Genomic DNA, 14,525 nt, shown 5'->3' with positions numbered 1-14,525 from the left:
GTATGTGACCAATAACATCTGCAAACCACGTGTATGTGACCAATAACATCTGCTAGCCACGTGTATGTGACCAATAACATCTGCTAGCCACGTGTATGTGACCAATAACATCTGCTAGCCACATGTATGTGACCAATAACATCTGCTAGCCACGTGTATGTGACCAATAGAATTTGATTGATTTGATTAGATTACCTCTTGGTGACGGCGTTGTGGTACTCGATAAAAGTCCGTCCGTCAAAAACAATGGACTCCGACTCCCCGGCGGACTTCTCCAAGATGGCTGCGAGGAAGAGGAGGAGGAACATTGGATGAGATCACATGAATCAATAGGAAACATGGCTCCTTTAATTGGAGTCAAGGCAGTGGATGGTGATGAATTGGGATGGTTCTAATTAAAGTACAAGGAACAGTAGGGCACACGGCCAAAGTGAATGTGTTTGGTAAAGTACACGTGTGTGTAGTTTGTGTGTGCAAACTGGTGAGAATGATGAAACAGAGGGGTTACGCTAACCTTCAAATGGAAACATTGTAAGACTAGCGTGACATCAACATTACACCAACAGAAACGTTTAATTCAGGATCTTGGTTCACTCACTGTTCTGACAGGCTGTGCCCGTGAAGCCGTGGGGGCACACACACTCATAGCTCTCAAGCATGGGGTTGCAGAGACCCCCGTTGTGGCAGGGATCCCGGCTGCACGGGTGGCCCTTAAACATTGCCACGTCACTGGAGTGCAATGCGTTCGCCTGCCGCAGGATGGGAGTGCCCATCAGGGTGATCTGAGGCGGGATAGAGAGGAGGAGAGGGGACTTAGACCTGTCATAGTGCAGTGTGTAGCCTACATAGGACATTCATGACATACTGAGTTTTTCCTGACCACATGACCTACCTGACCTGAAATCCTCTCGGCCCTAAAGGCTAAAACTAGGCTTCAGAGTCTTTCCTGGTCAAGTGATATGGTCAGGACTATCTTGGTATCCTAGCCAAATAACTTACATCGAAGATGCATCTGACATACAGTGCATTCGGAAAGTATTCAGACCCCTGGACTTTTTCCACATTTTGTTATCTTACAGCCTTATTCTAAAATTGATTACATTGTTTCCCCCCCCTCATGAATCCACACACAATACCCCATAATGACAAAGCAAAAACAGTTTATTTTTTAGCAAATGTATTAAAATTAAGAAACGGAAGTACTCAGACCTTTTACTCAGTACTTTGTTGAAGCACCTTTGGCAGCAATTACAGCCTCAAGTCTTCTTGGGTATGACGCTACAAGCTTGGCACAACTGCATTTGGGGGGTTTCTCACACTCTTCTCTGCAGATCTTGTCAAGCTCTGTCAGGTTGGATGGGGAGCGTCGCTGCACAGCTATTTTCAGGTCTCAAGTCCTGGCTCTGGCTGCGCCACTGAAGGACATTCAGACTTGTCCCGAAGCCACTCCTACGTTGTCTTGGCTGTGTGCTTAGCGTTGTTGTCCTGTTGGAAGGTGAACCTTCACCCCAATCTGAAGTCCTGAGAGGTTTGGAGTAGGTTTCCATTAAGGATCTCGCTGTACTTTGCTCTGTTCATCTTTCCCTCGATCGTGACTAGTCTCCCTCTCCCTGCCGCGGAAAAACATCCCCACTGCATGATTCTGCCACCACCATGCTTCACTGTTTGGATGGTATTGGTCAGATAATGAGCTGTGTCTGGTTTCCTCCAAACGTGATGCTTTGCATTCCAGCCAAAGAGTTTAATCTGGGTTTCATCAGACCAGATAATCTTGTTTCCCATGCTATGAGAGTCTTTAGGTGCCTTTTGGTAAACTCCAAGCGTGCTGTCATGTGCATTTTACTGAGTAGTGGCTTCCATCTGGCAACTCTACTATAAAGGCCTGATTGGTGGAGTGGTGCAGAGATGGTTGTTCTTCTGAAAGGTTTCAGTGAACATCGGTTTCTTGGTCAACTCCCTGACCAAGGCCCTTCTCGAACGATTGCTCAGTTTGAATGGGCGACCAGCTCTAGGAAGAGTCTTTGTGGTTCCAATCTTCTTCCATTTAAGAATGACGGCGGCCACTGTGTTCTTGGGGACCTTCAATGCTGCAGACATCTTTTGGTGCCCTTCCCCAGATCTGTGCCTCAACACAATCCTGTCTCGGAGCTTTACGGACAAGTCCTTCGACCTCACGGCTTGGTTTTTGTTCTGGCATGCACTGTCAATGGTGGGACCTTAAATAGACAGGTGTGTGCCTTTCCATGTCCAACCAATTGAATGTACCACAGTTGGACTCCAATCAAGTTGGAGAAACATTTCAAGGATGATAAATGAAACAGGATGCACCTGCGCTCCATTTCGAGTCTCATAGCAAAGGGTCTGAATTGTTTATGTAAATAAGGTATTTCAGTTCTATTATAAATGTGCAAAAATGGCTAAAAACCTGTTTTCGCTTTGTCATTATGGGTTATGGTGTGTAGATTGATGAGGAACATTTTTATTTCATCAATTTTAGAATAAGGCTGTAGCGTAAGTAATCTGAATACTTTCCAAATGCACTGTAGATACAGCACCAGTCAAAGGTTTGGACACACCTACTCATTCATGGGTTTATCTTTATTTTTACTATTTTCTACATTGTAGAATAATAGTGAAGACATCAAAACTATGAAATAACCCATATGGAATCATGTAGTAACCAAAAAAGTGTTAAACAAATGAAAATATATTTTAAATTTTAGATTCTTCAAAGTAGCCACCCTTTGCCTTGATGACAGCTTTGCACACTTTTGGTATTCTCTCAACCAGCTTCATGACGTAGTCACCTGGAATGCATTTCAATGAACAGGTGTGCCTTGTTAAAAGTAAATTTGTCTGGATGTTTTCCTTCTTAATGCATTTGAGCCAATCAGTTGTGTTCTGACAAGGTAGGGGGGTATACAGAACATGGCCCTATTTGGTAAAAGACCAAGTCCATATTATGGCAAGAACAGCTCAAATAAGCAAAGAGAAATGACAGTCCATCATTACTTTAAGACATAAAGGTCAGTCAATCTGCACATTTCAAGAACACCAGTCTCAACGTCAACAGTGAAGAGGCGACTCCGGGATGCTGGCCTTCTAGGCAGAGTTGCAAAGAAAAAGCCAAATTGGCCAATAAAAAGAAAAGATTAAAAGGGCACAAGAACACACACACTGGACAGAGGAACTCTGCCTAGAAGGCCAGCATCCCGGAATTGCCTCTTCACTGTTGACATTGAGACTGGTGTTTTGCAGGTACTGTTTAATGAAGCTGCCAGTTGAGGACTTGTGAGGCATCTGTTTCTCAAACTAGACACTAATGTACTTGTTGTGCACTGGGGCCTCCCACTCCTATTTCTATTCTGGTTAGTGCCAGTTTGCTCTGTTCTGTGAAGGGAGTAGTACACAGCGTTGTACGAGATCTTCAGTTTCTTGACAATTTTTCGCATGGAATAGCCTTATTTCTCACAACAAGAATAGACTGACAAGTTTCAGAAGAAAAATCTTTGTTTCTGGCCCTTTTGAGGCTGTAATCGAACCCACAAATGCTGATGCTCCAGATACTCAACTAGTCTAAAGAAGGCCAGTTATATTGCTTCTTAAATCAGGACAACAGTTTTCAGCTGTGCTAACATAATTGCAAATGGGTTTTCTAATGATCAATTAGCCTTTTAAAATGATAAACTTGGATTTGCTAACACAACGTGCCATTGGAACACAGGAGTGATAGTTGCTGATAATGGACCTCTGTACGCCTATATAGATATTCCATAAAAAATCTGCCATTTCCAGCTACAATAGTAATTTACAACAATGTCTACACTGTATTTCTGATCAATTTGATGTTATTTTAATATACAAAAAAAGTAGCTTTTCTTTCAAAAACAAGGACATTTCTAAGTGACCCCAAACTTTTGAACGTTAGTGTAGATTCAGATTTTACTGTGTTGTATTTCGTTCTGCGGAACTGTGTCAGTACAGTTCAACACAGCGGACCTTACAATAGCTGGGGTCACTGTAAAGGTCATCATGTTTAGGCAGATAGTTATTGTCCATCACTAAATCGTGTTAAAATATATGTATCCATGTCTAAGGTGCATTCAACATTGTGTGACAGTTAAAAGACGTCAAAAACCTACCTATTTTAAATGAAATTATTTATAGTTGTTGATAATTGGTAAAATGTATAGGAACTTTTGCACAACCTTTTGAACAGGGTGTCTAGCAAAACAATATCTGCTTTTGTGTGAATAGTGTGTGTGGGGACAGGATATTCACCTTCTGAATGGCCCCCTTGAAGCCATCTTTGAGCGAGGCGGCTCTCGCTTGCCGGCTGAAATCAGGAGCACCACCCACGAACAGAGACTCCTTCAGGTTGAGAGCGGTGTGTTGGTTCTGGAGATAGGACACAAGTGTTAGAACCCTATAATAACAGGGTATGGAACCCTACCACAGGTACTAAAACCCTACCACAAGGACTAGAACCCTACTAGAGACTAGAACCCTACCTTAACAGGGACTAGAACCCTACCACGTGGTCTAGAACCCTACCACATGGTATAAAACCCTACCACAGGGACTATAACCACACCTGATCAATAACTTCTGTTTGACTCAAGTGAGACTAGTTATTTTTGTTTTTGAGCCATACAGTAGCACAATGAGACTAATAGCTGTCCCAGCTAAAAATATTTCTCCTTTGAAAGATATGTCTATATAGTGCATGCAGGACAATTCACTAACTGTGCTACCTCCTTTTCCACATCAATACACTTGATCAAATACGTATATTTGATTTCTGTGCAACTCTCCAAGCAGTCAATTATTTGTTATCTGGTACAAAACACAAGAAAAGGGCTACATTAGAAAATCAGCTGGTGCGGCTGGTGTGACAATATGGATGCCGTTATTTTTATGAATGTCTCTCTAATGAATGAGTGATTGTACTGAAGACCTTTCCGGCGCCGAGCGAGCAGCAGCCTATAATTGGCCGTTAATTTGTGTGGTGGAGGACCATGAAATCAGGTTCATCCAGCAACCCGCAGGGGACTTGGCTTCAATTACGAAAGAGAAAGTACAGGCCCCCTCTTCGGGAGGAATTGCGGATACTTCTTTTTATGTAGGCCAGTAATTACCAGAGGGAAAAGATGAGGTTATTGGTGTAAAAATGATGGAAGTTGCCAAGTAAACATGGGTAGTGTTTGAGAGCTGGCATGGGATTGTGCTTCTATTTGAGATGGGAGCTGGAGGGTGGAGGCCAGCTTCGCTAACCCCACGGCTGTGTGGTGCACCTGGAGTGGGCTGCAAAAGCCCAGTCAGGTGGGTCACCTACAGTCCAGCTATGCCTGCCTCTTGTGGGAAGGACTAAGTGCCCACTTTAGCTGAAGGCAATGCTCGAGTGAAGAGTAACTGGTTGGGATCAACTCAACCTGTATTCGATACAAGTTGACATGCAATTCTCTCAGTTACATTGTAAAATGATTTGGATATATACATCCAGTCCATTATTATGAAGTTGTACTTTGGCCATCATATAATAAACATGGCTTCTGTCAATTTGAAAGGTTAGATTCCTGAATAGTAGAGAATTGGAATGATATACTCTAACTCTGATAACAGACCAGTATATCTAATGGCATGGGTGTTGTTGGTAATGCCGGTGCTGTTATGTTTGAGTGATTGAGTAAGTGAGTTGATGATGTAGAACGTTTTGTTTCTCTTTCGAGAAGAGAATGTTGATGACAAAAGAACAGCCCTGCTTGGCACCTCACTCTCATTCTTCTCTCCTTGATCTTCCTCTCACTCTCGACTGCCACACGATATCTCTGCCCACGCAGCCTTTTCTCATCAACTGCGTTGCGATCTTTTCATCCCAATTCCCCAAAAACACAGATTCCGATTTTGATGCACTAAACCATTCACACCAAGTCCGAAGAATTTGCATAACATCACCAACGCTGCTGAGATCATTCTCAAAGGCAATTCCTTGTTCAAAGTGGCTAGAGAGACATTTAATGAGAAGCAAATCATATAGTAGGCTATTGGAAAAATAATATGCTACTGAAAATATTAGGATAGGCTATTCATCCTATAGGATTAATCATGAATGGAGAATGGTTACGTTTCATTCAATCATTCAATAAGTGGAGGAGATGCAAAACTGGAACCTGTCGTCGTTCCTCGCACATATGCTGTACATCATGACACTTGCTGACTTAAGTTCTTCCTGTTGGATTAAAGAGATTAAGCCTACTAGACAGGCTAAGCCTATTTTAGGAAACTTTCTGAATGGACATAGAACATTAGCGAACTCATACACGCACAGCCACCTAAAATGACCCATCAATCAAGGCCGCCTGAAGCGCATCTCACTCAGACATAAGCAAATCACGTTTCTCCTTTCCCAAAAACGTTTTACTGCAATAACCTTGCCTTAGCTTCAAATCACTTCTGTAGGATATCAAAAACGAGTCTATAAGATAATGCTAAATCAATGTAGCCTATCACGTAAATTGACGAGGAACGTTTTAAGGGGGAGACAGAGAGACAACTGTGATTTAGGGTATATGAAGATGTAATTGACAACCATTAGAAAATAGAAACACATGCACACAACTTATCCATAGCCTAACGATCACCCGTTGATACATTTTTGTGAAGCAACGGGTGGTTATGTTAACACTACATTTGACCTTTCAGTGCTTTTTTTGAAAAAGATCAAGTCTGGCAGATGGTTGCCTAGATTCACTTTAGCAGGCATATAATACATTGCCTAATGTGTAGGCTATACAAATTATGCATTCATATATTAACTAACTTAACTTGCACATCTCCTTCTTCACTCCTCTCCACATCTCCACTGGCAACGCCACTGGCAACTCTCTTCCCCCTTCTCTCTAGGTCTTGAACGAGTAGCCTCTATATTTAGATACTGACCAACGATACAGTTTGAAATGTATTTCAAGCAACAACAAAACATGTACTTATAGGCCTAGGCCTATTCAAGGAGAGAAGCGTTGATCAATCCCCTTGCTTGCTGAATGTCTAGAAAATCGGCTAAATCGTTGGCATAGAACTGGTGTGGGGAAGTTTGAATGGCGAGAGCGATGTGTAGCAATTTGGCTAAAATGACACCGTGCTCCACTGAAGCATTGCAAATGTAAAAACCAGGCAGAGAGAAATGAATGAATGAATTCTTTCATTTACACAATGAACCCACAGACCTGTCAGTGAGCCGCCTGCACTGTCCCAGATAACAATCACTATTGGTCAACAGCTTATTTTAACATGCGAAAAGACACAAAAATAGAACCTGTTCCCGAATAAATAAGTGACGGATTGCGGCAGCACAGTATTTCACAATTGGTGTGAACGGTGTCATAAACAAGACATGCTCTTATAGATTTTTTGTTGTTGAAATTATTCAGACGAAAATAACGGATTTAGTGAGAAAGGGCCTTAAAGAAGTTTCATTGTAGCGAGGCACAATGGCGGTCAGAAAGATAACTGCCTCCCTCACCCCCTCCTTCTGCCTCCACAGCAGATGGACTGATTTGAAAGCCAAACCTACTTCTTTAACAAATGTCTCTACTTTGGTACAGTGTGTGAGATGGTAGTACTAAATACAGACCCTTCTCCCCTGTCAGTTCTATAGTCTAGTAACTGTCGTATGGTGGAGCATGGGGATGAGAAGTGTCGAACTGAAATTGGAGCTGAAAGTGGAGATATGAAATATGTCAAAGGAGGTGGATGGGACTTGTCTTATTACCTTGCGTGATTTCTTAGTTTCCAGACAGCACACAGTAAGAGAAAAGAACACGGGAGGGGAAAAAGGTTATCATAAAAGGTTATCAATGGACATTGGTGTGTGGAGAAACAGGCAACACACACACTCAAATACACACCCCGGGCCAACATAAAACCGCATAACACAACACAAACTGTGAAGCCTGAAGGTCATGGACAAGACAGAAAGGCTGCCACTGAAAATAAATGAGAAACAAAAATTGTGCTTAAGGAAGTTGCAGCTGTGGCTCATCATTTGGATCCACCATATAGCCAGCCAATGCAGACAGTGTTATTTCTGTTTGTGTGCGAAAGCATGCATGGATTTGACGGGACATTTGGTCTTTTTAAAATCTCCTTCTAGATTTGACTGAAATATTCTGTTTTTAGATGTCCTGAATCACTGAAATTCCTGTCCCAGGTATAATATAATAACTTTATATAAGGTATCTATATCAAAGATGCTAGGCTCTCTGAGTGCAGTGGGACTTCCTGGCTCCCATCTTCATTGTAAATGCAGGAGTAGGAGAAAATTAGCTGCCAACTATATCTTGCATGGGGCCTCTATGCATTGAGCTCCTCCATCACTAGCCTCCACTCATCCCTATCCTTCTCACCCGCTCCCTGTTCTCGTCTTTTAATACGATTTTCTGCCTCCTTTGCAGTAGGGAAACACAATTACTTTACGGAGGACAGGAAGACAAAAAGAAAAGAGAGAAAAAGTGACAGCACGCATTCTGGAGGTGGTGGCTTTGGAGTGTACATGTTCCTAATCACAAATTACACTCTTTAATATGATTGGATGACTTGCAGACATACTGTACTTGGCTATTAGATTGCTCTCACTTATGTACCTGGTTTATTGCTTGATTATCATGATTTATTTTTCCCATCTCTCCATCTATACATCTACTTCCCTAGAGTTTAAGAGCATGGGTCAAACTAATGTAATAATGATAATAACTGCACTTGCATGTGACAATAAAACTTGCATGTACATATTAATGGGCTGCACTATCGGGGGATCTTTGCTTCACTAGGAGCTAAAAGGAATAAGTAAAGTCATACTAATGGGTGCATACCACTCAGGCCACAGAGGTTGTTTTTCGTGATTGCAACAAATAAGAACGAGATCATACTTCTGTGTAGGCATTTCAGTATATGCAAAGATGGCAGATAAAAAGGATTCTAAGAAGGAGGGAAATAAGACGTTTCCAACTCAGAGACCGCCTGTTAAACGTGTCCTTTATGTCTCCATGGTACTATTTCTTACCGCGACGAGCTATTAGAATACAGTGGAATGTGTTTTTAAACACAACCCTGGTAGCGTGTATGTCCTTATGGACGACCGCAACTAGGTAAGCGTTTTGTAGAGTCAGCTCTGGTGTGTTATCATCATTGCACTCTGGGAGTAAAGAGTTGGGAGCACTGAGTTGAACAGCTCCATTGATAAGGGCATGCATGCATTAGAGGTCGACCGATTAATCGGATTGGCCGATGAATTAGGGCCGATTTCAAGTTTTCATAACAATCGGAAATCTGTATTTTTGGGCGCCAATTTGCAGATAAAAAAAAATATATATATTTTTTTTATATACCTTTATTTAACTAGGCAAGTCAGTTAAGAACACATTCTTATTTTCAATGACGGCCAAGGAACAGTGGGTTAACTGCCTTGTTCAGGGGCAGAAGGACAGATTTTCACCGTGTCAGCTCGGGGGATCCAATCATGCAACCTTACAGTTAACTAGTCCAACGCAACAACGACCTGCCTCTCTCTCGTTGCACTCCACAAGGAGACTGCCTGTTATGCAAATGCAGTAAGCCAAGGTAAGTTGCTAGCTAGCATTAAACTTATCTTATAAAAAAACAATCAATCATAATCACTAGTTAACTACACATGGTTGATGATATTACTAGATATTATCTAGCGTGTCCTGCGCTGCATATAATTTGACTGAGCATACAAGCATCTAAGTATCTAACTGAGCGGTGGTAGGCAGAAGCAGGCGTGTAAACATTCATTCAAACAGGACTTTCGTGTGTTTTGGAAGCAGCTCTTCGTTGTCCGTCAAGCATTGCGCTGTTTATGACTTCAAGCCTATCAACTCCCAAGATGAGGCTGGTGTAACCGAAGTGAAATGGCTAGCTAGTTAGCGCGCGCTAATAGCGTTTCAAAAGTCACTCACTCTGAGCCTTCTAGTAGTTGTTCCCTTTGCTCTGCATGGGTAACGCTGCTTCGATGGTGGCTGTTGTCTTTGTGTTCCTTGCTCGAGCCCGTTAGGAGCGAGGAGAGGGACGGAAGCTATACTGTTACACTGGCAATACTAAAGTGCCTATAAGAACATCCAATAGTCAAAGGTTAATGAAATACAAATGGTATAAAGGGAAATAGTCCTATAATTCCTATGATAACTACAACCTAAAACTTCTTACCTGGGAATATTGAAGAGTCATGTTAAAAGGAACCACCAGCTTTCATATGTTCTCATGTTCTGAGCAAGGAACTGAAAATGTTAACTTTCTTACATGGCAATATTGCACTTTTACTTTCTTCTCCAACACTTTGTTTTTGCATTATTTAAATCAAATTGAACACGTTTCATTATTTACTTGAGGCTAAATTGATTTTGATGTATTATATTAAGTTAAAATAAGTGTTCATTCAGTATTGTTGTAATTGTCAGTATTACAAATAAATAAAAAATCTAAATCTGCAGATTAATCGGTATCGGCTTTTCTCCAATAATCGGCATCGGCGTTGAAAAATCCTAATCGGTCAACCTCCAGTATGCATGGCCAAGGATGTGGTGCTACAGTGACACGCATGTACACAAACACACACAGTAGCGCAGGCTAAGTATAAGCAAGGCTGGATATTGCCTTTTATGCTAGCAGCTATGCAGAGTATATTCACATCTAGTTTGCCTTGCACGCTAATAGCTAGGCTAATCATAAATCATGATAAGCCAAGAATGCTAGCTCTCTCTCTCTGTCTCACCGGCGACTCTCCCCTGACTGGGTCCTTTCCGTTTATGTTGATCTCTCCCTTGCGACTGGCCCTCTCCAGATTCACTGTGTTCCACACACCCATCTTGATCTTATCTTTACTCCTGCATGAGAGGAGCAGACACAAACGAGCCAAGAGGTCAGGGACGTCTCAAAGCAACACACACAAGTACAATCCAAAATCAAGAGACAACAATAACCCAGTTAACAAGGACTCCTGGGCCGTCATTGAAAATAAGAATTAGTTCTTAACTGACTTGCCTAGTTAAATAAAGGTACAATTAAAATAAATAGGTGTCTAGACTAGAGTTGCTACGGGGTTCTAGTTAAGAGTCGTTATGGTGTTCTGGACTAGTTGCTATGGGCTAGAAGATTAGTCTAGGGTTTCAGACTAGAGTCACTATGGGGTTTCAGACTAGAGTCACTATGGGGTTTCAGACTAGGGTCACTATGGGGTTTCAGACTAGAGTCACTATGGGGTTTCAGGCTAGAGTCACTATGGGGTTTCAGACTAGAGTCACTATGGGGTTTCAGACTAGAGTCACTATGGTGTTTCAGACTAGAGTCACTATGGGGTTTCAGACTAGACTCAGTATGGGGTTTCAGTCTAGAGTCACTATGGGGTTCTAGTGTGGTGCCCACCTGATGACGGCGGGGCCCTTGCCCAGGTCGTAGCGGAACTCCAGGATGCCGTCGTTGAGGGAGAGGGAGATGAAGTCCCCTTTGCTGTCGGTCTTCTGGCCATTGTAGAATATCATGCCGTTGGATTCGTTGGCCATGAGCACCACCGTCATGCTGACCTTTTGGCTGCAGACAAAACACAAACATGAGTAAACAACCAGGCACAGACAAAAACACATACAAGAATAGTAAACAAGACTAAACATAAAAAACAACAGTAACTAAACAACAGACAGAAGACCAACAACAATGGTAAACAAACACCATCGCGGAATGGAGGCCAGACCTGGTATTACAACTTAGGGATAGACCCCTTTTTTTCAATTTTCGCCTAAATGACATACCCAAATCTAACTGCCTGTAGCTCAGGCCCTGAAGCAAGGATATGCATATTCTTGGTACCATTTGAAAGGAAACACTTAGAAGTTTGTGGAAATGCGAATTGAATGTAGGAGAATAAAACACAATATATCTTGGTAGAAGAAAATACAAAGAAAATAAACACTTTTTTTCTACCACCATCTTTGAAATGCAACAGAAACGTCCCAGTTCCAGCCATCACTCTGCTTGTAATTCCAATGGTGTCCACAAGATGGCAGCAGTGTATGTGCAAAGTCTCAGATGGATTACTTGAATTAGGAGTGAATATGACATTTAGTGTTAAGTCACCCAGGTACAATTGGGCTATTCGTGAAGGAGACATTTGCATTCATATTACATTTTTCTGCAAGAATATAGTCACATCGGTATACTTGGAGTTTAATTGAGCTTTTCCAGTATTAGTAGCCATGTTATGTTCAACATTTGCAAAACAACCCATTTTCATAACTCTGAATAGTCTTATCATTTTTGGCCAAAATGAAAAGGCATGCTGTCGTACAAGGTCAGTAGCAACATTTTACAACAGATACAGGGTTTCCGGATACTCCCGTAAAGCCCAGCTCATTGGCCATCTAGCTAGCTTTGTTTGACCCCGATTGGTGCTTATTTGACAAAGTTAGAGTTGTTCAAGTGAAGACCGCCGGCGTCATCGGACTGCCATGAAGGCGTCGCTTTCTGACCAAATATGGTTTTCATATAGGATATACTACACCCCTAATGATATTGTGAAGTCTAGTTACATTCTAGGATCTCTGAGGAATACATACGAATGTGATTTGACTGGTTGAAATAAAGTTAAAGATGATATTTTCACAGATTCCTTTCTTTGCAAATCGAACGAGTGCAAATACAAAATCGATCGTGCATGCTATATGGACCTTTTTAGGATATGAAAAATGATTTTATCTAACAAAAAGACACTTCATGTTATCTCTGGGACCCTTTGGATGATAAATCAGAGCAAGATTTCAGTATGTAAGTACACATTTCACCTTCAGAGGTGAATTTATCAAACCTATCGCGGTGACAAAAGTATTTTGTTGTTAGGAGCTCTCCTCAAACAATAGAATGACATTTTTTCACAGTAATAGCTACTGTAAATTGGACAGTGCAGTTGTATTCTTTACATAATGTAACAATGTTGTATGTGACGATAGCTGTAGTTGTGTGTTCTTTTGTGTAACCTACACAAGACTGAAAATAATTCCCACCATAGAGGACAACATAAACATTTAATGAATTATATTGCTATGGAATACTATTTCTAAGCAGCAGGACAATGATCTGTTCTGTTCCATTTCATTATATTCAATTCATCACTGTCCTGCTGGAGGCACAGCTTTAAGTATCTATCTGCCATTACATCAAGTTACAGCTCCCCATGTACCTACTCCTGGAGATCAATATGCCTTTACGATACAGGACCAGAATACACTCAAATATCAGTGACGGTGTCTTTGTGGACACATATGGTGTTGTGCATGTAATGCGTGGAGTGTGTGTGTGAGTATAGGTGTGTGAGTATATGTATGTCTGTGTGTAGTGAAATTTGCATTTGACTTACTGGAGATTGTGACCGTAGGTGTGCAATCCCTTCAGCTCCAGGTAAGAGTCACCACTAAAGAACGGCATGTAGGCCCCTTTCTTGTCCGACACTGAAGATGAAACACAAATGGAATGCATTACAACAGACATTATGTCATCCTTACGATAGCACTATGCATGCTTATGACAGTAAGAAGGCGGTCCATTTTGGATAACAATGGTGGCCTAGTCTTCACCCACACCGACACACACACAAACAGACAGTTTGGGGCTGCGAGGCTCTTTTCTTTGCTAATTAGTCGGGATTAGCTAACTGAGTCAGGGAGGGGAGGCAGACGGAGATGAGAAAGCTAATTAGCCATTGTGTAGGAAACGGCTAATGACGGAGAGGACAATAGGACCACTGCTGCAGACACAACAAGGAAATCTGCCGTCAAAGCAGCTGTCATAATAAGGAAAGGAAAGAGCAACCTCGGAACTCAGACAGTGGATAAGGAGAAGAGTTCGGTTTCCTTAGCTGAATGCACACACACACACACACACACACACACACACACACACACACACACACACACACACACACACACACACACACACACACACACACACACACACACACACACACACACACACACACACACACACACAAGCACATTTGAGGGGAGAATTGCACTTATGGTTTAAAAGACTGGCTATGTTTCTGCCATAAGGCACAGGGACTCAGATAAGTGAGTGACACGGTAAAGGGAGATGGACAGTTGGAATCTAAAATCTCACACGAGTTCCAGCGAAGCAACTCTATATAGTTGAATTGGGGACAGCAGCCAAGTACTAGGGAAAAACACTCTTGTACTTAGTATTAGTGAGTATAACTATGTCTACCAAGGGCTTCCTTCGAGTAGGCGGTTGGCGACACCACCTGTCTTTAACTGTTCCCAGTACAGCCCTTAAAGCATATTCGGCTGAATGATGGTTCTGTTACGTGATCAGATCTTGTGTAGGCCAGACACTCAGGCTGAGTGACTTCTTCATTAATCAACATGGGAGGACTGATGTCATTAGTCATCTCATTGATTTAATTGAAGCCCTCAGAGTGTGAGATGCTCTTTCCCTCACAATGA

At 41.9% G+C, this 14,525-nt stretch overlaps 1 protein-coding gene across 5 annotated transcripts in view; it reads right to left on the bottom strand.

Annotated features, from left to right (window-relative positions):
- LOC109869661 (agrin) overlaps positions 1 to 14,525 on the bottom strand; it is a 537,476-nt gene that overhangs the window by 25,881 nt on the left and 497,070 nt on the right. For 3 of the 5 annotated variants that reach the window (XM_031803590.1, XM_031803593.1, XM_031803592.1), the window contains 7 exons: positions 13,424 to 13,514; positions 11,440 to 11,604; positions 10,790 to 10,901; positions 7,772 to 7,783; positions 4,282 to 4,398; positions 599 to 782; positions 196 to 283 (listed from right to left, as the gene is read on the bottom strand). In XM_031803590.1, the coding sequence (XP_031659450.1) occupies positions 196 to 283; positions 599 to 782; positions 4,282 to 4,398; positions 7,772 to 7,783; positions 10,790 to 10,901; positions 11,440 to 11,604; positions 13,424 to 13,514 (769 nt within the window). The remainder of the gene's footprint in view (positions 1 to 195; positions 284 to 598; positions 783 to 4,281; positions 4,399 to 7,771; positions 7,784 to 10,789; positions 10,902 to 11,439; positions 11,605 to 13,423; positions 13,515 to 14,525) is intronic. The other 2 variants (XM_031803591.1, XM_031803594.1) reach the window with 1 other exon arrangement.

Source organism: Oncorhynchus kisutch, linkage group LG24 (assembly GCF_002021735.2).
Source record: "Oncorhynchus kisutch isolate 150728-3 linkage group LG24, Okis_V2, whole genome shotgun sequence".
Taxonomy (NCBI): domain Eukaryota; kingdom Metazoa; phylum Chordata; class Actinopteri; order Salmoniformes; family Salmonidae; genus Oncorhynchus; species Oncorhynchus kisutch.
Note: the sequence above shows the minus strand (reverse complement) of the source record. Positions and strands in the feature narration are given on the sequence as shown.